Below are 24768 nucleotides of genomic sequence, written 5' to 3'. Positions count from 1 at the left end.
CTGTGTGTGCACGTGCTTCACACCTGCACAAAACATGACCCATTTTATCATGTACTGCTTTATCTAGACAGCCACTGTTGTGCAGGTTCCCAATTTAAAAATATTCATGCATACCGATCTCGCTTAAAAATGGAAATGTATTCAAACTCGTCTCAAAACACCTGTGAACCCCTGCCATACACACACGCAGACAGACACAGACTCACACACCGAATTCATCTCTCAGTTTTATTACCCAAGAGGTAAACTATTTTATAACCCTGTTTCAAAGGCAATTCTGTGTTGGTTGAAAATATTATTGGTAACATTTAACAAATCCTTATTCTCCGCTGGCGTTAAGCATTGTTCATAATAGTGCTTTAGTGTGTACTTTATCTTTCTTTAATGTAGAAAAAAGCTTATTTATTTGTAATCTAACATAAAGCTAAAAACACTAGACATAATCACACTGCCAGCACTATAGCAAGTGTTGATCTTTTGGAAGTGTTTCTCAAAGTGGGGGGCGCAGAGGCATGACAGGGGGGCGCCAGAGACCAGGAGGACTTTTTTTTTTTTTAAACAGAATTGATATGACGTCGTCATGACCGGCGGAAGTTACACTTAGAAACCTTAGAAACCTATGAGGGCGCTGTAGGATACAGGTGTGTAATGTACATTTTGAGGATGGAAGGTCAATAAGCGGCATCAGGGGGGCGCTAGGGGGTGCTGCAGGTCCCCCTGGGATAGCCATAGCACCCCCAAGAAATGTATGTCTTTTTTATTTTTATGTGTGGAATTCATCATTTGAAAAATGATTGATTCGAAAATAATATGCTACAGTACAAGTACGTCTGGGTCTCTGTGTTTCATTCAAGCTCGGCTCTGTGTGTGTGTGGAACAAGCCAGTTTGTGTGCGTGCGCGACAGAGAGAGAGTGCGCACCGGTACAGGAGATTGTTGTTGTTGGCATCTGGTGCTAGCTAGCTACGCTAACGGATATAAGGAGCTTTTTCAACAACAAGGTGGAGGGAGAACTCTCGCCTGTCAGACTGAGAGGCTCAGATAACCTCAGCTCAGTGAGGTAAAGGACTCTCTCAGTGTTTAGATTATCTTAGTGGGTCTCAAACGGTTTGGTCACGATTAATGTAAACAATCATTTCCGAGGTACACCTTCATACGATCATTATAGGTATAAAAAATAAGAGAATAAATGAAAAACAGTTATGAAATACTATGACAGTAAAACAAGAATAGAGTCTAAAAGGGGAGTGATTTGTAAAATACCATAAAGAAAAAGTAAATCTGTTTACAGTTCTGTTTCATATGGGTGTTGAGAGGTATCTATAGACAGGGGTGCACATAACTTTTTTGCCCTGGTTCTCAAAGGAGCACCTTGAGATGTTGCTTGGTGCTCATCCTTCAAATGAAATAAACCGTAACTTTTGAGGGGGTCTTGACTTTATTAGCCAGACACACGCGCTGAACACAAATGCAGAGGTGAACACAGAACACACATGCAGAGGTGAACACTGAACACACATGCAGAGGTGAACACAAGACAACATTAGCACGACCAGTAATCCTACAAGCTGTCATCACTTCCCTCCTGACTGTTCTCCTCACTGTCTTCCTCTCTGTCAGACATGGTAGCTGATGATGTAGGCCTACTACTTTCTATCTGGTTGAGTCTGCGATTAGCTGCTTGCATCCACAAGTCAACAGCTGGTTTTAGGTCGAAAGTCTCTGTTGTCATCTTAGACAAGTGGATGTAATCAAATAAGTATGTGAACATAACCAATAACCTACCATAGCCAATAACACATTAATGTAACTTATTTTATTTGTGTTGTTCATTCATATCTTATTTTACCTTAACATTTATTTATGCATTTTTTTTTTTTTTTCCAGTTTTAAAGGATATTTTTGGTTACTGTCCTATAGTATACATTGGAATGATTTCAAACCTGTTTATCCCAATAATTATAAAGGAGTGCCTTGGAAATATGTGTTTACATAAATTGTGATCAAAACGTTTGAGACCCACTGAGATAACTTAGACTAAAGTGAACTATCTAAACACTCAGAGTCCTTACCTCACTGAGCTGTAGTTATCAGCCTCAGTCTGACTGGAGAGGACTCTCCCTCCACATCATTGTAGAAACATCTAATTCTAATATCCGTTAGAGCAGCTAGCACCAGATTCTAATAAAAACAGCGCCGGAACCGGTGCGCCCTCCCTCGCCCCCCTCGCTCACTCGCATTTTGGCTGTGAGCTGCGGGCGCCAGATAAGCCATCATCCCCCATTTTCATCACTTGCAGCGCCCATCGTACAGGGCAAATGAAACGTGTAAAGGGTGTTACATTTACTTAATTATGAATGTTGTTACATCAAGGCCGAAAATTAGGATGAGCCCCAACGGTCAAAACAGTTTTTTTCCCTCCCAGAGCTGCCAGCGCAGCGCCTCCACAGATCTGGCGCCCTAGGCGAACATCTATAACGCCAGTGCTACGGGCCGGCCCTGAGTTCATATGCAACTCGCAAATATCTTTCTCTCTCTCCTCTCTTCTCTCTCCTCTCCTCTCTCTTCTCTCTCTCTCTCAATGTTGGTACGTAAATGCGCCTTTTTTCAAATGACCTGGTGCTCTTTTTTTGGCGGAGATGCGCACCTGCGCACCAGTTATGTGCAGCCCTGTCTATAGATCTCTTCATTTTGCTCTCAAAGTGCAACAGATTGATGCTTTTAACTTCAATATTAAAAAAAAATCTTCCCGGGGGAGCTTGCCCCCGGGCCCCCCTATGTTGTGTACACTCCCCACAAAAATAGCACTTTACCCCAGCTTACACCTATATGCCGTGAGCTGAGTATCGAGCCTTCATTGTAACAGTCAATACACTGTGTATGTGCGTGTGGGGAGTGTTGCAGTAGAAAATGTCACTGGAGCAACCGGTACATTAATGGGAAACCCTAAATGTTTGAGCACCCTCTATCAAACGTCAAGCTACCCCACAGCACCCCCAAAAGAAATCTCTGGCGCCGCCACTGAGCCTGCAGCCCCGTTTTGAAGAAATGTGCAGTGCCAAACAGGCTCATTGCAGCCACTAATGCTGTGATAAGACACACTTTTTTGCCAAATATCAGCATTTTCTTTCTTTTCATCTTTTTGCACAGATTGCAAAGTGGCAAAGTATTATAACTTATTGTTCAAGCAAAGGGATTGCACAATTTTTGAGCACACAGACTTATGGAGCATTGTTTTATTATCACTGTTCTAGCAAAGTAATGTTCATGTTGATGTATTTGAATAAATGTTAACTTGGCCCATTACGTGATTATTTGTGTTGGGGGGGCCCGACTTTTTTTTCTCCTCCAAAGTGGGGCCTGATGGAAAAAGTTTGAGAACCACTGCTATATGGGGTGCTGGATGTCTAAGTCCACATGAAATTACTTAGTAGTAACCACAACAAATAATGACATAGAGTGAAGCCTGTTTTGTTGTAAATATCAACCTATAAATATTGTAAACATTTTTTATTTTTTTTAAATAAAGTAAAAAAAAGTTTCAATCCATTTTCTCAGTGTGTGTGAATAAATCAGGATGTAGACTAAGTTGCACAGCATCTTAGCAATGGCCTCGAAAGGCTTAATAACATACATATAATGTTACTTTTTCAGAATCAAAGAATACATTTATTAATCTGAGCACTTGGATAAGGATGTAGCACTTGTGAGATGACATTTTCATGAATTTCATGAATTTTGGGGGGGCGTGTGGCACAGTGGACTACTACGTTGGTATTGGGATCAAGGGAGCCCAGGCTCAAACCCCACTGCAGTCAGCATGTCGTTGTGTCCCTGGGCAAGACACTTCACCCCGAATTGCTCCTGTGGGGAGTTTCCACAGTATTGAGTATGTAAGTCGCTTTGGATAAAAGCGTCTAACAACTAACATGTAATGTAATTCAGTCTGCCAAATGCTCCCATATTGATCCAGTGGTTTGTTGTGTAACTAGCCGTTTTGTTGGTAACCATTGTTTCAAAGTCTGGCACTTTGTCCCAGTGGCATTTTAATAGTTTCGACTTTGACATGCCTAGATTTATCCCATAGAAAGACCAGGGCTCAGACAAAGTGGGCTGTCCCTCCTCATCCTCAGGCGTCTGCTGCAAAGCTTCCTCTGGCAGTGAATGACTTGCTTTGGCTGATTTACTGTAAGTACTGGCCCGATGCAGGTGATTGATAAAGGGGATATAGCAAACATGTTGAGAGGATTGGTCGTAGTCTTACCTTTTCTTATTGACTCGCTGGAACACCAACGCTTGTTTCCAAGGTAACATAGAATCCAGGCAGCTCCTCTGTACCACAGCTTGACAGGCTACAGTTTTCTGTCCACTGCTACTATGAACATCACAAACTGCAGCAAACAAGATCAGATTGATTCAACAGATCAAGTGTTCTCACAGAGCAAGGTGGGGCATTCCCTGAGGCTAAAGAAGTCCTGAGAACAAAAAGCTGACATTTCCCTCATTAACATGTAATATTTATGACTTAATAAACACCAATCAAAGTTCAAGTTTATGAAAAGTTTAATCATTTAAAAACTTGTGACATTATTTTTTTCCAATTTCATTTCCACTTAAGTCAAACCAGTGAGAAGATAACATGCAGATCAATGTAGAATAACTTGATATCTTATGTTTATGTAGGACCCCATTCCTCATAAGGAGCTGGTGCATAGGATTGCAAAATTCCGATAATGTTCAGGGTGGAAAATTATGGGAAATAAAGTAAACTATATGGAAATATATAATAGTTATTATTTGTTCAGACTTTATTTACCATTTCATATGCACATAGTCACACTTTTTGCCATGTTCTAAACAGACAAAATCCATGAACTTGACAAACATCTATTCATTAAATTCCACATTAATATTACAAAAATTAGCTAGGATCTATAAAACATCATGAAACATAAAATAGAATCACCCAGTAGACAGTGATGTGGAATCAAGAATGCATTGTTGTAATTATACTGGATACCTATTGGGGTGCTGGCTTATGATTTATACTGTGATAAGGGTGCGCTGCATAATGCATTGCCTGGTTCAATTCAATTCAAAACCTTTATTTATCCAGGTGAAATCCCCTTGAGATCAATGATCTCTTTTTCAAGGGAGACCTGCAGCAGTAGGTTCCACATGAAGACATAACAACTTAAACAACAAAAGGACATCATACAGAAACATACAGCACATCATACAACCTTTACCGTCCTTTAAATAAAGTCATGATAAAGTGTAAGGTATTAAAGCAACACCAGAGTAAGTCAGCTTGAGAGTAATGCTGTTTCGTACATATTCTTAAGGTATAGTGATTCTCAATGTGTAAGGGAAACTTCTGCAGCAATGGAGAGTCAGGACTCAGAGAGACACGAGGAGAGTTGGAGCTTTGATGTCAAACACTGGTGGTTTTATTACAAGTATCGGCCGGAGGATTTCACATCACAAGTCACAGCAGCCAGAGGTTCTGACTGCACGGGTGGGTTGCCACATCAATTCTGCCCAGCCTCTCTCTCGATAAACCTTTTAACTAGTTCAGAGAGAGTAAACAACATATTTGGGGAGATACACTAAACAGCTGGGATCACTGGAGATATCCCCAACATCTGGAGACGCTGAATCACTTGCCTGACTCTTAGGCTCTGTGACCGAGAGTTGACCGGTCATAAACTGAGATAACAGAGTCAGGGTTGGTCATAAAACGTCAACAGGCAGAAAAGTTAAATATCTTAGAAGTAAGGGAGAATTATTCTCTGACACAATGTACCTGACTGGATATACTTTGATCCGTTGATTAATGACTGCATTACTGAATCTGCTTTAATGAATGTTTAATGACCCGCCTAGTTTAATTAATCTGACAGTAGTAATGTTTCGAGGCTCAAATTCTCATGACCACATGTAATCTCAACAAAACGAAATGAACTCTTATCCATTGTTCTCGGTGATAAATGTGCTCTGCTGGAGACACAGCTGAACACTATTATCATCTCGACAACTTTGGCCTCTTCTTTGTTATTGTTCTGGAATAAGACTGCTGCGACCTTGGTGTTTGCTCGGTGGTCTGAACAGCAAAATGCTAAAGGAAAACGACTTTTACAAACTCCTACATAGAAAATGGCCAATTGTTTCTGAAGAGGTTTGTTGTTTAATAATGACTTTACAATTACACCTTCTGTAGCCTGGAACTTAATCTCCCTCTAGACTGAAGATCCAAAATGTTTTTCATCGTGCCATCTTCACTTGTTTGGAAAATGGATGACGTAATCCCCCTTTTAGCGGAATGACTCATTTAAGTATGACATGAAACGTTTAGGAATGTAATGGTGCAAAGCTGTGCTGTTTGGTGAACTACAATCAGGAGACACTTGAAATAACTGCCGCCACTTTGGTGGGGCTGCAATTGGGGAAATGGCGTTAACAGCAAATAGCCTTGACAGCTCAGAGATGGAGGGATTTCTGCGTCAGAATTTGTCAAAGCAACAAGATTCCTTTCTGTTGCTTCCTGCTTTCTTTGTGGGAAGCATGGTATTAAAGAGGCCCTATTATTCTTTTGGGGTTTTTCCATTTCCTGTAGTGTGTTATTTAGGTTTTTGTGTATGTAAATAGTCTGCAAAGACTAAAATCCCAAAGTTCCCTCCAGAGGGAGTTTCTCTCCCACACACTCCCCCCCCTGACTCCATTGTTAACTTCCGTAACTTAGTGACATCACTGCGTAAAACCCGCACTTCTATTTGCTAGCGCATCAACACACTGTACGTGGGGGCGGGACATTTCTAAGCAGTTGGCCAATCACAACAGAGCCGGCCATCCAACCTGAAGCGCAGGCAGTATGAGACAAATAAAGCACTTTTTGAACATTAAAGCATTTCAACATATCACAATAGAGACACTAAATACAAATCAGATGTGAAATGTCCTCTTTAAGAAAAGGCATGGTACTTTTTGACACAAACATAAAGCCTTTTTTTGCCCACGGAAGTTAACAACTAAGCTCGGCAGCTGAAATTCATCACTTTCCTCGCATAAAATCAAATCCAGGCCAGGATTTCCCCTTTTCCTTTGCATTAAATAATGATGAATAGAATCCCTGCCACATTGTTCGGGGAGTTGTGAATAATAAAGAATAGTGCTGTATGGAGCATATTACTCTGCTCCTTTCCTACGCTGGAACAGGTTTCCACAAAACACACTGATTAATAATACATGTCCAATACTTGCTCAACTCCTTCAGGGTCAGCTATTATCCTGTCGTACTTTTCAGCTTTGACTTCATTCTGCTGCAGCGTCCCTTCACCTCGTGTCAGCGCTCTCTTGAGAAGAAGGGTGTTTGCAATGTCATGATTGTGAAGGAAAAGATTTTCTAAAAGCTTTTGAGCCCTTGTAGTTTGGAAATATGACCAGAAGCTACTTTAAATAATGATGAGGGGTACTGGGATCAATAGGTACAAGTAATATAAAATGGTGTATTCTTAATGACTGGGTTAATCTCTTCATCTTTGCTAAGAATATAATTAAAAGTCTCAGTTTCCTCAGGCTGTAATTCCTTTAAAGAAGCATTGATTTCCCAAACTTAATTAGCTCTTAATGCTCTCTTTCCTTCTTCATTTGTACTGAAATGTAATGAAACCACTTATCACTGTAGCTCCTACCACTCTTTTATTTCCTGTTTTCTGTTTCTTAAGGCCTAATTCAGTTATTCCTCCATTTTGGACATATATTAATGAATGTAAGTTGATTAAAATGCACATATTAAAGGTGGGTTATATCATTTATTTCAGAAACACTTTTTGTTATATTCAATGGAATGCTCTTAACATCCCGATAGCAATGAATATATTAAATACTTTGACAATTAATATATACAAAAAATTCATCTGTGGAAGCCGTAATACTGTAAAAAGCACGACCAATCATCTGAGCCGGCCCGGCTAAAGTAACTGGATGGCCTACCTGCCTGTCAGCCTTCCATCTGTGCACACACTTATCTCGTGCCCTCATTGGTCGTGTGTGTTGGAGGAGGGGCTTTGTAAGGAAGTGGCAGATTTGTTCCGGTTGTGTATTTTCAAATTCTGGCGCACTCGAGCTGCTTTCTCCAAAATGACCTACCCCACCTTTAAGGGTGAAAAAGTATTTGTATTGAAGTTTCTGTGAATTAAAGAAAAAGCTGAATGCCTGAAATATAAATTGAACTAAATGTAATTGCCCACATAATCGAAAGCACTTTTCCTTTAAAGCTTCAATTTGGGACCTTTTTGAGCATATCAATTATTGATGGTTGGAAAATGATTTTTTGTCGAGTAAGCCTTTTAGAAGAAGAGCCTTGTTTAACCTTGTAGTAGCTTCAGCTTTTAGACTCAGATTTACAGGGCAGTCCTTATGGTCCTTAGCGATCGTTAAGTCTGCAGTCAATCTCGCTGATGTGAATTTAAAGCTTATGTAGCTTACTGATCATCCGTCAAACTATTAAAGATAGAACATCCTGTTTCCTAAACGTGTCATGCTAAATGTGTGGGGCAAAAGAGGTTGAGTCATAGAGAAACAATTGTGCATGTAACCAACCAGAGCTAAGAAAACAAGCACAGATTTCTGATATGAGAAAGACAATCATTTTCAAATGTAACAAACTGAAGTGGGACAAGCCAACTGTAAAAAAAAAAAGGCCAAACCGACCCCCACACACTCCTACTCCGTGAAGCAGTGAACTCCATCTGTAGTCTCACTCTCCGCTGAATGAAACAATGGTTTCAAATCATCATCATCTCTGACAACAAATATTAAATAATAATGATGATAAAACCCCCAAAAAACTTTAGTGACATTTCTTTTTTTGTAAGTTTCTTTTTGTTTCCAGATCTGATGTGTATTACCTGGTTGGCTTTACAGCAGTCCCTTTAAATATGAAGTACCGTTTAGACTAGACACGGATACACTGTATATCACGTGAAAATAAGTTATAATAAAATTAATGTAACTTTCAAGTTAACATCAACATGACAATACTACACTTCTTTAACTTTGCACAGTTTATTAGCAAATGTTTCCATGACACAAACACGTTGCACCTGGTGAGATGGTGGTTAGTCAGGACCGATGCAGAGTCGCCATTGGAGGGCTCCATAACCCACACCCAGTCCCCACTGATTGGTTTGGAACAGCACTTCATTAGTGGAGCCTCTGTGGGTAGGGGTCTGTTTGGAATTGGGCCTAAATCTCATTCACATGATACACACTTTACTCTTTGCTCACTGTGCAGTTGGGTGCAGAGTCTTCCAGCTGTAAGCATGTTAACATTTGTTTCTATACCTTCTGTGCTACTAACGTCTGTCATCTGATTGGTAGGTGTCAAAAGGTAAGCCGTAAACGTGGTCAAAAATGAAATAACTTAAACTTTAAGGGCAGAGCTCGGCAAACATGTTGGGCGATGTGCAATGCCGAAGGTAGCTTCCTCCATAGAAACACAATGGCAACGCCAGCGGAGAAACTCTTTTTACCGATAAAAAGAGTTTAATGTCTGATTTGGGTCAGAATTGAAAGAAGTTTGTAATATTCACAACTCCTGTAAACAATAACTATTGTGTTGTCTAACGCTAAATTAAAGGGACAGTAACCTTTATCCTTGGGAGTGTATAATATCTAGAGAGGAAAGCAGACGTACTGTTGCCGCAACCTTGTCATGGTGGATATAATATGACAGATAATGCCTTTTCACAGAGGTTTATTACTGAAGAAAGAATACAATTACAAAGTGTTAAGCATTACAAATCAGCTGGTTCAAACATGTTGTGGCATTAAGGAGTAGTCTTGGCTGTTGTCCTTTCTATTTACAACTTGTGATACAAAAAAAGATAACTTTACTCTCAGGAACAGTTGTAAAAAAGCAATATGACCTTAAATGCACTAGAAATATATGAATAGCACGAACAGCAATAGCATAATAGCATAACGATGGCGAACGTACACCAGACAGAGTGATGTGTGGGAGAGTCTGTTTTCCTCGGGCCACTCACTCTGTCTTCCAGTCTCATACCTTTAATTATGAATGTTACATCGACACGCTGCACACTGAATGAAAGATGGGTTATGAGTTACAGAAATATAACTTGTTCAGCAAGAGACAAGGATATGAAATTAATTAAAATGCTATAATAACAAAGAGTCTGAATATGCAGGAACCAGAGATAGTGTTTGTTAGACTACAGAGAAATTGGGTGTGTATTGTCCAACACAGTCTCTAATCATTAAAGATAAGAAATGAAAAGTATTGTTTTGAGCTTTTACAGCATTATTTAACTGATGTCATATTTGCTCATTAATCAACGTTTTCTTCAATATCAGCATCCGAGACAATTTATGCAGACCTGCCGTCTTGTTTTCAACGCTTTTGAAGGCTTTATGCTTTAGTGCATTTGATGTATTAAGATTGCTGTTTTGTTTGTGTTGATTAGCCTCATTTTGTTCTCTTCTGTTGTTTTCATCTTTTTAGTTTTCACCTTGTATTTGATAAGAAGCATATTTTCCTGTTATCCTCCCGTATATAAAGTCTGAATTCAATTATTTTCCTCCTGTCCAAAAAACTAAATCTGTCTGCTTTTAATTGCTAAATGCATGGGCAGGTACGGCAAGGCTGCCAGAGTCCCTCTCCGAGAGTCACTTAGCATAATTACTTGAATATTGAACTTGGAGTTTTGTAGAGAAAAAAATCAATAGCGGCTTAAATGCAAAAAATGTGTGATCCTTCTCTTTTAGGGGAACAATGGAGGCGCGCTTTGTGTACGTCTTCATCTTGGGCATCCTCTTCACGGGCACCAAAGACCTGCTGCGGTCCCAGATCATCACATCAGATGCCAGGTTGAAGAGCAGGGGATTATGGGAGATTTACAGTGGCTTGGTCTTGTTGGTGACGCTGTTGTTTCGTGCTCACAACCTGCCGGTCCTCTGCTGCTGCCTGTTGATCCAGACGCTCATGGCCCAGTTCATCTGGAAGAAACTCCACTACGACGCGGCACAAACTACCATCATGCACTACTGGTTCGGACAGGCCTTCTTTTACTTTCAGGTGAGCAACCATAATGATGTCAGTGATAGCAGAGCTTAACCGCCTGTTTGCGGGCGGTTTATCAAGTCAAATAAACTCAATGTATATAAATCGGGATAACAGCATCAAAATCTCTCTTTTTTTTTTTTTTTCAAAGCAGTATTTCACCACAAATGACTTATTTACAGTATACTGTATACGTTCTAATAGTGGTTGAGAAATTACCCCCGCCAACACACACACACACACACACACACACACACACACACACACTACCCACTTTAGTTTATCGCTTGTTTTGGTATATCTTTGCTCTCATTACCTTTATCATAGAGGTAATGTTTTTGGCTTGGTTTGTCCGTTTGTTTGTTTGTTAATCAGCTGAATTACAAATAAAATACTACTGACCTATCTACGGTGGAGGGGTTTAGCATGTGCCCAAAAAATTATATTTAATTTAATATATCATATTTTAATTTAGTTAGCATTGAGAGGTGGTGCATTTGTTCTGCATACATGTGATGTTGCAATATTTAGCAAAATGAACGCATAATCCTCCTCAAACTAAACATCTAAGTGGAAATAGCTAGCAACGGTTTGTTTAAACGCTGAGAGCAATAAATTACAGCTCATATGTTTTGTAGAATTGTTTCCACATCATAATTTAAAGGTTATGAACACCCTGAAGTCAGAACAATTACTTTTCAGCTCAGGAAATGGGACCATTGGAGAAGCATGTGATCGCACCATTGGCATGGCCAACGTCTGTAATCCCCAAATGTTTGACTTTTTAACTTTAAAACTGATTATTTTGTTTCAATCAAAGTAAGTAACTGTAATGATTTATTTTCTTCTAAATGTTAGGTGGTAAATTCCAAACCCTTACCACCTCCTCTAAACTTTGATTAAAGTCCAGACCAGTAAAGTGTTCGCTGCAGTAAATCTTAAAACTAGTGTTCCCCTTAAAAATCAATCACCCAACCATTAACAGTGTACAAGCTACAATCACTTCACAAAGTGTGATACCTATTTGTGCTGACTCCATAAGTGCAGTGTGAAGATGTTAATCAGAGCCCAAATGAGAAATGACCTGTATTTACAAAAGAGAGTTCAGGGGACAACAAATCAGTAAGTAGGTTTTTTTTAGTCTGATTGTAAGAGACATCTAATTTAGCTCTCTGACACAGAGTGTAGCAACATTTAGAGAAGCTATCGCCACTGATAAAGTGTTGGAAACAGCATTAGGTGCCGTTCGGGGCAGTGAAAGTGCTTCGGTATAAATGATATTACTTTCACGCAGCACTGGGATGACAGCCAGCTGGACTAATTGTTTCCTGTGAAAACGTAACATGAGCAATGAGTTCCTTAAAGGCAGATATGGTACCTGTCTTTTTAACCGATAACCAATATTTGGTTATCAGATCTGTATTTCTGTCAACAATGAACTTCCAAATTGCTAACATTTTAATAACACTCATCACCTCTTGGGTAATTAATACTGTGATGGGCTCGGGAGTAGAATGCCACCAGACAATTTTCAGCCCAGGCATGTAATTACAGACCTTTGAGTCATACCGGAGCTGTAACCATAATGGATCTGTAAAGCTGCCACATGTGATTAAAATGTGCAGCTCCCAAAGAAAAACTGGTGTCATGTAGAACAATCAAATTATGTTGAATAATAACACAGCAATTAGAACTGATCACTGAGCTCCTGTTCCTAATTTATCAGCGCAGTAGGAAATTAGAAGTCAAACATAAGGTGTCAAGGGAGGAACTACTCAATGGGAGGGGGACTGTAAAGTCGGGTAAGCTGAGGGGTTTGCTACGTTCCAGCTAGCTCTTTTAGCTTTTTTACTAAAACTGCAAAGAATAAAGAACTCTGCTACAATCATTCAGACCAAAACATTATCAGTAAGCTTTGGTTTATTTCAGTTTGAATCAGCTGTTGGTGAGATTTCCGCTAACTGGTTTAGCCAGCACCTCTCGCTCGTTCTAAAGCTCACTGGTTGTTAGCTCATGAAAACTGAACTTTTCAAACATCGCTGTTGTTCCTTTTTTACGTTTGTACTTGTTTGTACTCGTTTGTGTTTTCTTTTGTTATCTTTTTTTTGATAAAAGGTGGTTTTCATTGCCTCAAAGAGTGGTGCATGAATAAATCCTAAAATCAAAATTTTAGTTAGCATTTCACCACTTCTTGTCTCGAAATCAACAGTTTTTAATGTGTTTTAAGTTAGATGCCTGAAATATGGTCTGTGGTTAACAAAAATTCCAAAAAATATCTGTGACCCAAAAAGTCAGTAAATACCCCACTGGTGAATGTCAGGAGCTTCTCTGTGTCTTCAACGGCCATGCCTAAGAAGTGTCGAAATTACGCTGATAAACCCCATCATGCCCAACCCAACATTATCTACCTTTTATTGAAGAATTGTTGATGTAAAGTCATGCGACCGCCATGTAGTTTGTTTATAGCCTAATGTTAGCTTTTTACTCCTGGTGGATGCATTCAAGCTTCAAAAAGCATACAACTGGTGTTAACATGAGAAAAATAATCAAGCTGAAGAAAACACGTAGGTATCATAAACATGTGTTCTCATTCATAACACTCCGTTCGATGTCTCACTATGGGATGCGCCTCATCGCGGAGCAAACAGAAGCATCAATCTCATTACGCCAATCCTGATTGGCTGGTGATCTTGACGTCAACGTCAGGGGAAATCACCCCCTATAAGTAGCTTGTGCCACAACGCATGCGTCATTCAAACACCTCTTCTCGCTTCAGAGCATATCTCACAGTAGCCGGGCAAGCTTCACTGTCCACAGACTGAACCCAAAATACCATTTCGGTCGACGGGCGCTAGCCGGCTACTCCTTCTGCTTCGCAGGAAGACGGTAGTACTAACGCTGTTAGTACTTAAAAATCGACCTCGCCCTTCTCTACGAGAAAGTAAGGTAGGTCCGATTTTTTCAAGCTAGCAGCACACCTGTTGCTAGCTCGCTCCCTCTCTACCGACACCACGGTAGCGAGGACGTTTTTCTTTTCTCTTCCCCGCGGAAGGGAAAAGGATTAAAAAAGGAGCATACTGCCACACCAGTCAGTATTCTCCGGGAATAAAAGACCCACACCGTCCTTTTTCTCCGGATTAAGGACAAGGTGGTAATACCTTTTTTCCCATCCCACCTGTCGAGAGCGGGCCCTCTCCACGCCACGAGGCTACAAGTATGGACGCCCCTCTCCCTCACACCAGAGGAGTCAGGGACTCGGTGGCTCGACTCGGTGGCTCGACTCTGCGGCTGCGGGTTGAAGATCTCGGGCACAGACACACACCAGGTCTGTTCGTCCTGCCTCGGGCTGGAACACGCCCGAGGCGCTATCGACAACCCCGGCTCATGCGAACATTGTGTCCGCTTCACAGTCAAGAGCCTCCGCCGACGGCTAGCGAGACAAGCTAGCCTGTCGGAACAGGACCCCCCCCATGTCCATGGACCCGCCGGCCGACAGTCAGGACACGGGAGCGTCCGCCACAGAGAGCGAACCCCTCTCCGTGTCGGTCTGGGGCTCATTATCAGCGATGGCCTCAGAACCGGAATCCCGCACCCTGGCATGCCGGGACCCTGTGACGACAAGACAGCTTTACCAAGCTGGGGCTCCCGGTTAGACCTCACCATGGTCTCACCCGCGGAGGATGTCCTCGAGTTGGATTATGAGGAGGACGATGAGGAGGACGCCCTGGCGTTCCTCCTGTCCGAGTCAGATGAACAAGAAGAGGACACCTTCATGTCATCGGCCCAGGCTGCAAAGCCTGGAGCGAGGGCTGCTCTCCCGGGCGACAGCACACCAGCTTCGCCCAGTCTGAGCATGGACCTGCAGGCCGTGTGCAAACGCGCTGCGGTCAGACTCAATGTTCCGTGGCCTGAAATGGCCAAGGAGACCTCCAGGTCCCGCTACGAGGGGAAGGATCTTCCCCAAACAGTGGGCAAAGGGAGGCAACTCCTCCCGGTTTTTCCAGAAATGTTGGATGAAGTGTCGGTCTCGTAGAGAGACCGGTCCTTCAGCAACAAGGTCCCAATCCAGGGTGCCTCCTCCCTGGACTGCGATGGAATGGAGAGGCTCGGCCTGCTCCGCATACCGCCCATGAAACCCCTCACCGAGCAGGAACCCCACGCTGCCAGCAAAGGCTTTCAGAGCTCTGCGAGGACCTGTCGGGTAGCCCGGGAGCAGCCACTCTGGACAAGATGGCAGCGGTCACGGACATTTGGAAGGGTCCAGCCGCTGCCTTCGCAGCAGCAGTCCTTCACCCAAGCTGTCTCGAACTCTGCGGTTTAAAGCACCGGACAAGCAGAGGTCGCAGCCCACCCCGAGTCCCCAGCCCAGGCTGGAGACAAGGGCAAGTTGGCCGAGAAAATCTCCGGTTCCGGCTGCAGCTCAGGCTCACCCAACCCAGAATTTCGGCCAGCAGTCGAGGAAAAAGAAGCGAGCGGCGTCACAGCCCCTCCTTCTCCCCTCTGTGAATGTGTTCCCGCCGCCTCGAGAGATGCCTAAACACCATCCTCAAGTCCGCACAAACACATGTCACACATTGATTGATTCCTCTGTCATAAAACATTTGCCGCTGACGCATCCAGGCTTCAGGCCGAGGGCGCAGCTCAAAAAAATGAAAAGAAAATCAATAAAGCCAATAAACAGCCTGTCAATTGTTCCCCTTCAGAGAGCAGCTACGGCATCTCTCAAAAGGCGGATTATTGGCGGGTCTGTGAAGGCACCACCGCCACGCGCAGTGCCGGCTGGGGCTTTAAGGGCACCACCGTCACGCACATGCGCAGTGCCGGCTGGGGTCGTGAAGGCACCCCCGTCACGCGCATGCGCAGTGCCGGCTGGAGCTGTAAGGGCACCGCCGTCACGTGCATGCGCAGTGCCGGCTGGAGCTGTAACGTGACATCTCAGCTGGCTCTAAGGAGCATACAGCAGGAGATACTCACGACATCTGCCTGGGTTTCTCAAAACAGTTACACTTTATCTGTTTTCACAAGCCCAGAGAGAGTCAACCCATATGCTGGAGAGAGAGGCCCTCTCTCTCCTAGAAAGAAGGGTTTTATCTATAATGCCCGCCGAGCAGAGTCAGATTACGCAGACAAATGTCCTCGTAAAGCACCCGCTCAATATGGGTCTCATAATAAAACTAAACCCTGCGTGCCACGGCGTGCGGAGAGTATTGGTTATTATGTAATGCGTAGTGGCACTACACCCGACTTTTCTAGTGCGGGACGTGCCTACGGGTGCTGTCCTTTCACGGAAGGTGGTCACCACGGACGCATGTCAGAAAGGCTGATAGGGTATTTACGAAGGTCGCCCGGTGAGAGGTCTCTAGAGCAGAGACCTCCAGCGGGCGCACGTAAATTACCCGCAGCTTTTAGCAGTGTTCCCCACCCTAAAACGCTTCCTGACACCATGTCCTCGTGAGGACAGACAACACGATATCGTGTATGAACCGCCAAGGGAGATTGCGTTGTCTCCAGTCACACACACTGGCACACAAACTGATCCCTTGGAGCGGCAGACGTCTCCTCTCTCTGAGAGCGACACAGGTACCGGAAGTGATGCACCTCGGGACAGAACTACTTTCCAGAGGTGCACCACTCTATGCAGACTGGACTCCACATCCAAGGATCGGGAGTCCGCTGTGGGTGCGTTACGGCGGAGCCGCGTTAAATCTGTTCGCATAAAGAAAAAATGCTCAATGACAGCTGTTCTCTTTAATGCACGATTTAAACGCACTGTTAGGCGGGAACGCACTCGTACACGATTGACCTCCGGGTCCTCTGTACGCATTCCCACCCCTGGCTCTGTTACCCCCAACTCTGGCCAGAGTGAAGGAGCAACGCCACACACTTACTCTGATGTTTCTGCCCTAGCCCGCAACGTACGGGCTGGCGGAGATATATCAGCTGTTGTGCGGGCAGCCATGGCAGCCCCCACCACGCAGGGACAGATTGTCTCAGGCGGGGGGGGCGATCCTTCACCCACGCCCAGAGCGCGGGGCACTATGGGCCTGACCCGTGAGTGGTACAATCTGAATACAGTGGGACTCCCTCAGAAGGTGATAAACACTATTCAGAGTGCGAGAGCTTCCTCCACCAGGTCTCTTTACGACTGTAAGTGGAGGGTGTTTGAGGAGTGGTGCCTTCAAGAAGGACACATCTCTTTTCAATGTCCTGTCGGGGTGATTTTATCATTTCTACAGGACTTGATCGATAAACACAGAGCTTTCTCCACGATCAAGGTGTACCTGGCTGCTATTGCTGCATGCCATGTGGGCTTTGAGGGTAAGACGGCTAGCCAATATCCTTTGGTTTGCCGTTTTATGAAGGGAGCTCGCAGGCTCCTCCCTGTCTCCAGGTCGCTGGTGCCCTTATGGGACCTGGCAGTGGTTTTAAATGGGCTCAGAATGACCCCATTTGAACCCCTGGAAGGAGCTGACATGAAACATCTGTCACTCAAGACAGTGCTGTTACTGGCCCTGGCATCCGCCAAGCGGGTCAGCGATATCCATGCACTGTCTGTACATCCCTCATGCACTCGGTTTGCCCCAGGGCAAACGAGAGTGTTGTTGAAGCCCAACCCTGCCTTTACACCAAAGGTGGTTGGTTCGTGTACCCCAATTGACATTGAGGCATTTCCTCCGCCGCTGGTTTCCTCCGGGGAGCAGCAGCAGGATCTGTTGTGTCCAGTCCGGGCTTTACACACATATATGGACAGATCAAAGGAGTTTCGTCTTAATGACCAACTCTTCGTGTCCTGGGCTATTTGCATTTGCAAGCACCTTCGGGTCTGCAGGCTCACTCGACTCGGGGCCTGGCTACATCCTGGGCTTTGTTCAAGGGTGTTTCCATCCAAGACATCTGTGCAGCGGCGAGCTAGTCCTCGCCGCTCACTTTTGTCCGCTTTTACAGGCTAGACGTCTCTGGTTGATCGGTGATTTTCGAGATAAGCTCGTCTGGCAATACGGGAGCTACAATATCCCATAGTGAGACATCGAACGGAGTGTTATGAATGAGAACTATAGGTTACTTACGTAACCCCAGTCTCAGAGTAACATGAAGTGAGATGTCTCATCAGACGGCCCTCCTTGCTGTGGTGAAGCGAGAAGAGGTGCTTATTTTGAATGACGCATGCGTTGTGGCGCAAGCTACTTATAGGGGGTGATTTCCCCTGACGCTGACGTCAAGATCACCATCAGGATTGGCGTAATGAGATTGATGCTTCTGTTTGCTCCGCGATGAGGCGCATCCCATAGTGAGACATCTCCCTTCATGTTACTCTGAGTACTGGGGTTACGTAAGTAACCTATAGTTTTCGACAGATCTTATTTTCTGCAATAATCCAAACTCCAATGGAAGAATCCTTTTCCTTGTCGTTGCGGGAACCCTGGCGGTGCCAACTTCCAGGTCGGCCCCTTCGTAAATACGTCATCACTGCACCACTCTTTTGACTCCTGTTTTTCGACTATTAACTATTTTTAGAACTCTGAAAAGGTTCCCTTGTCTGAAAACGGCTTTAGTTGCTTTTGCTGCTGTATTTTATTAAATATTGGCAGAGAGCCTTGTCTGGCAGCCAAAAACAAAAAACAGGATTTTGGGAAATATTCCAAGTAACCTCAGATGCAGACACCAAAAAAAGTTTAACAGTCTCACCGTAGAAGTGTTGCCCGTCTGCATTGAGCTGTTGTGATCAAATCAAGTGATGGATGCGTCAGATCTGGCTGTGGATTGTCTGTGAATACGTCCCCGTCCCAAAACCAGATGGTCAGTAAAGCAGAAAGGAGGTGTTTATCCTTCACCAATGACTTTGTGTTGCCACATGAGTAAGCACAAGTCGCATCGTGGTTATGAAATCAGAAACAACTGAGCAACCGTCTGTATCAAATATGAATCATCACAAAGATGTCTTTAAAGCTCCAAATCAAACCTGAACTTCCAGGTTCCAAATTCAAATCACTGAGGACATTTCTGGCAAGACATTTTTAAGGTTACTGAACATGACTTTTAAATAATCACTTCAGTCTGAATCTCAATAATACAACTTTTCAGTCAGTACTGCTTTTCCACAAGTGTCATATTTATATATATATATATATTAACGATCACAGCAGGATTTTTGCAAGAAAGCTGGTAGAAAATGTCCATATACAGCCCAACCTGCTCTCTGATATTCACCGTTTGTAGAAAATGAAGCCAGCTGTTAAGATATCTTCCTGTGTGATCAAAGTGTTGTGCACAGAAGGAAAATAAAGAACTATTTGAAGTGTTGCTGCTCATGGATCATCTCTGCTTTCCAAATGAACAAGAAAGACGTCCTTGATCTCCACTGATTCCCAGTTTTCTCTTCCTGTAAATATGCCTGCACGCACTGGATTTTAGATGTAAAATCGCAAATTGAATTTGCGAAGTATAAAACACTGTCAAAATGAAATACTGTAAATGAACCAATTTCAATGTTCTCAGCCATGACAGTGTTTTTCACAGCTGCTGCTCTGCGGCTCAGGTTGACGGATCTGTCTGAACAGAACGTGTTTGATTTCAATAACCTGAATTCACACACTCTCTCCCTTAATACTGAAAATATTTCTCTACTTAACGACTTTCATCTTATATCAAAGAAGCATCTCAACAGGCCTCAATCATCCAATCAGAGGACTTTCAGAGATTGATTAGGGACCACTTTGTAAGGACGGTATGTATTACCAGAAAATAGCATTCAAAAATAAGGAAAATACACTAGTAATACCAGCACATTTTAAAGGGGTACATAATATGAAAAACTCTCTGTTTTAGTGCTTGTGTGAATATATTTGAGGTACCTTGAGTTCCTATACCAACCCACAAACGTTAAAATAAGACCACTTAGTCATTCTTTGTTTGACTGTTTAAGTCAGAAAACATGGGATTCAACATGTTTCAAGTCACATGTTGGCTCATGAGAATGCGCCGACTGCGTTGGAGGTGGGTCATCGTTCATTCCTTTAAAGTTGCTCAGTGGCACAAAGGTACAAAAAGTGCATTTAATAGCCAACACACTGATGCACCACGAACCCTACACTGTTACCAAACATTCATTAACAAGTAAAAATTGAAGGAAAATGTATGGATATACATAATATGGAGAAAAAAATCAACTTGTCCTAAAGCTTTTTCAATGTCAAGATACATGAAAGATATTCACCCTTATTAGTGTTTATAAATCAGATCAAGGCTGTGCATTCAACATAGTTCACACAGTTGCCTATTCAGTGAATACATATACATGAAATCTATATAATGTAAACAGTACAATAAGCATTATCAAGGCTAGGGATACATAATAGCGGAGAACCAATGGACCTAATCAATGAAAAATGTAAAGCAACCTGAATGCTCCAACCTAAAGTCAGATCAAATGTAAAAATGAAATACTTTGCCTGTCTGTCCATTGATAAAAGGCTGGAAATATTTTCCAGGGATAACTAGGTAACTAGGTTCAGTCATTATTTTTTACTGGATTAAAAGAGTCTTATAAAAAGAAAAATGCTAACTTTATGATCTGCAGTAGCCAAATTCTGACCACTACCACTTTATATATTTGATTAAAATGAATCTCTTAGATGCTGGTTGAGCCTCAGATAAAACAAGCTCATAATAACAATTCTTAATTATTCAAGGTTATGAAATGTTTCCTTATCTTCTAAATATTATTACATTTAAGCAAAGGCATATTTTCCTGATCTAAATATAACTAACATTAGCACAACCAAATACCCTTTATATTGTGGCTATAAATCCTGCGGCAATTTCTAAAGCTTCAGATGAAACTCCTGAACTGTAATAAATAACACAAGGTTAGAAAAGTTTACTTCAGGCATATTTGGTAGTTCAAGGGATACTGGAAATTGTTGAGAAAGTTAAATACGCTAGAAATGTTGGGTCTTTAAAAACCAAAGCGTGTGTGCCCACCTCCACAGTAACCTGAGCCGGCTCCAGAGAGACTGGAAACACAAACTGGGCCGCTGGGAAGAGGCCAGCCGCTGAGCGTAATGATGACAAAGGGCTGCTTCACCCACAGATCTTTGTGTGCTCCTTTTTCTCTCCATATACAGATGCTAAAATTAGACCTCTCTTTTCTCCTGCAGGGCAATTCGAACAACATCGCCACCGTGGACATTTCAGTGGGCTTCGTTGGACTGGAAAGTTACGTAGAAGCACCGGCCATCTTCTTAACGGCCCTCAGCACTTATGCAGGGCCCCTACTCTGGGCGTGCCACCTGGTCTGCTTCCTCAGCTCACAGAGAGACAGGTGAGGCTCAGTTATGACTTACTCATTAACTCGACACAAAAATAACTTTTATTTATATTGATTTGATTATAATCTCTATGAAACCTTGATAATGAATGGTTAAGGTGTGCTAAATTGTTGCCCAGTTTTTACACAAATAATCAGTGTTGTCGAAAGTATTAATAATAGACACCACTGAATATTAGTGAATATGTTTGAGTCAATGAAAAAGCTCTGTCTTTTTCTGGGGGGGGGGGGGGGTGCCGGGGACCTTTCAACACAATCATGAATGTTGGCTATCCTGGCTCACAAATGGTGAAACCGAGCTCCCCATTGATATCCAGACAGAAAAGCAGTCGACACATTGTCCGCCGCCGACTTAAATGCCAACCTGTTCCTATATTGCATCTTGGCCCAAAAATAAAATCACCTTTGTTCGTAGAACTTAAAAAAGGATTGCTCAATGAAGCCAATCCAGTAGCACTTACAATAGTTTAACTATCGAAAGCTTATTTACCTCGAGGATTGTTGCTTCTTTGTGTTTTATGTTCTTTATTGAACTTAGTTCTTAATGAAATGAAGGGAAAACCTTTTTACGTAACCTTTGTTTATACTTGTGTAAGAAATTGTGTTTAGGGCCACGAGGGATGGCTTTACTGCTTAGCTACGTCCCCGTGAGAAGGAGGCTGGCAGCCAAATGGCAGCCAAATAACAGCCTAAATTGTAATTCTGCTTATATTAGCAATTTACAATAACCAGTTGGCTGCCCATCAACCAGTCAGCTGTAGGGTTACGTTTAAATAGTTAGCTATAAGTTAGAAATGATTGAAACTTTCAACTACTGCCAATCGCTCATTCAGATTTGTGAAAACATTATTGTAACAATTAACACTTGTCATAAATACTATCGTTTTTAAAGGGGCTCTATAATGCTTTTTGGGGTGCATGTAAATGGTCTGCAAAGGCTAAAATCCCAAAGTTCTCTCCCACCCGTTCCTCCCAATGCCTGAAACGCCTCCATTGGACTCCTTTGTTTACTTATGTTTCATAATGACATCACCATGTAACACGTGTTTTTATTGGCTAGCACTCCAACACATTGTACGTGATAGGCTAAGGGGCGGGGCATCTTATGAACCACTGCTCACCACTCTCCACTCTTTTTACTTTGGTTTCCACCATCTGCACCAACACAACATCACTGTTCCAGTTATTTCTGAGTGTTGGTTGTTTCTATTTTCAAACCTATTTTTGAAGCGAACCCTCTCTGTGGGGCGGTGCTGGTGCGTTAAAGGAATCTTGCTCACAGGGTATCAAAGATGCGTGTAAACAGCTTAACCTGCATAAGACCTTACTGGAGAGAGGCCAGTATCTGGGGGGCTGTACGTGTGAGAAACATCCACCAACTACAGCTCGCCCTCAGCATGACGCCGCGGCACACAGCTGAGTGATGAGATCTGTGTCCGGGCAACAGCTGCCCTGCTGGTGAAGCCAACAGTTAAATGCTGAATTTAATGTAAAAAGAGTTTAACTTCCTCTGTTGGGTAAATTATAGAAACTGGTGATTAAAAAGTCACTACTTTTATGGAAAACATTTCTTAATTTTGTTCCAAGAAAGGTCTCCAGAAATGAGACCGCAGAGGCTGTATACCCATGCATGATCTGTATTCTTAATAATCTTTGATGCCACACTTTAATATGATGTGTTTAACATTTCAGTAGCAATTCCAGTGCCTGATTGAAAAGTTCTACCCATCTGAGCGTCTTTGTGGCGCTCGCAGCAGAGCCTAGAGATGTTAGCATTGATTTGATTCGTCCATCCAGCTCTTCGACCTTAGAGTTGATGTGGACTGAAGGGCTTCACAGAATGTATCTCGACCTTTCATGTAGTACTACAATGAGGTAGAACATGTCCGGTGACCAACAGTTTGATCCATGACAAAACATTGTCAAAAAGAAAATCAGTTGCCATGCTCCCAAGACCTCCATCATCTCTCCTGTCGACCCACAGCAGAGGGTTACAAATGAAAAGCACAGCTGAGATGAAAGCTACCCCTCAAGGAGCTCCAGAAAGGTATGGCCTTTATTTTCTACTATAACCTCCTCAGAGAAGCATGACAGCACCTCGTGTACAGTAGCAAAGAAATCCCTTTACAGGAAACAACAACAAAGACTTCAGATAGGAGGGAGGACAAATGTTACGTCGGGAAAAACAATGGTCTATTTGTTCAAAGTGACATCTTCAAATGATTTGTCTGATCAAAGTCCACAAACTTAATCTATTCAATTTACAATGAAGAAAAATAAGCAATCCTCATAAAAACATTACAATTAGTTTGGCTTATTTGGTGTTCTTTCATGTAATGCTTCTGCTTTGATCCAATTGATTCAGTATATCACTGTTGAATTCACACAGTCCCAAATACACAGGACTCAGAGGAGGGAGAAGTACTCAGATCTTGTACTTGTATCAAAGTACCAAAGTGTAGGTATACTCTATTACAAGTAAAAGTCATGCACTCAAAATGTGACTCGAGTAAAAGTACAAAAGTATTAGCATCAAAATGTACTTAAAGTACCAAAAATAAAAGTAGTCATTGTGCAGATTGGTCCATTTCAGAATAATATGATATGTTTTATAATGATTGATCATGAAAGTGTTCTCAAAGCTGGTGAAGGTGCAGCTAGTCTGAAGTACTTTGTATACTGCAGGGTAGCTGGTGGATTTACTCCAGGTGGAACTAAAGTCTGATTTAACACTTGGTTATATTTACCATCATTCATCCACATCTGTGAAGTAACTGAAGGGATTAAATACATGTAGTGGAGGAGAAGTACACCATTTACCTCGTTACCTTGTAGTGGAGTAGAAGTACACAGTAGCATAACATGGAGAAACTCAAGTAAAGTACAAGTATCTCAAAATGGTGCTTCAGTACAGTACTTGAGTTAATCTACTTAGTTACTTCCCACCTCTGATAGGAATATAGATATGCACAAATTATTTCACTATCGAAGGAAATTGTTATATAGCTGACCTGGAAACAGTTTCAGCAATGTAATCCATAACTGTAGATCTTAAAAATGTATTTCTTGACGAACAACAACAAGGAAAATGTTCCTGAGTATCTAAAGATGAAATAACAAATAATGATGACGCTCGGTTCCACAGACGTGGTGACGGATGAACCTGTAAGAGCGTCTGGTGCTCAGGAGCTCATTAAGAATGCACTGTGCGCCATCAGCAGCTCGACCACAAGGCGAGTGCTGGGAGTGGACTTTGATCGATAGCTCTCCGACGGGCTCCCTCCACACACTCAAACTCTACTTCAGGCAAAGAGAATGTTTCTTCATTGTTTTTAGTGCACTGTAAACCTTCAAACTGA

General features: G+C 42.5%; 1 protein-coding gene across 1 annotated transcript in view; it reads left to right on the top strand.

Moving 5' to 3' along the window:
• pigg (phosphatidylinositol glycan anchor biosynthesis class G (EMM blood group)) overlaps nucleotides 1-24768 on the top strand; it is a 123287-nt gene that overhangs the window by 91822 nt on the left and 6697 nt on the right. Inside the window, exons 11-12 of the mRNA XM_034092573.2 lie at nucleotides 10788-11097; nucleotides 21240-21403. Of these exons, the coding sequence (XP_033948464.1) occupies nucleotides 10788-11097; nucleotides 21240-21403 (474 nt within the window). The remainder of the gene's footprint in view (nucleotides 1-10787; nucleotides 11098-21239; nucleotides 21404-24768) is intronic.

This window comes from Pseudochaenichthys georgianus, chromosome 10 (genome assembly GCF_902827115.2).
Source record: "Pseudochaenichthys georgianus chromosome 10, fPseGeo1.2, whole genome shotgun sequence".
In the NCBI taxonomy this organism is placed as follows: domain Eukaryota; kingdom Metazoa; phylum Chordata; class Actinopteri; order Perciformes; family Channichthyidae; genus Pseudochaenichthys; species Pseudochaenichthys georgianus.
The sequence above is the reverse complement of the archived record's forward strand: the minus strand, read 5'-3'. Positions and strand labels throughout refer to the sequence as shown.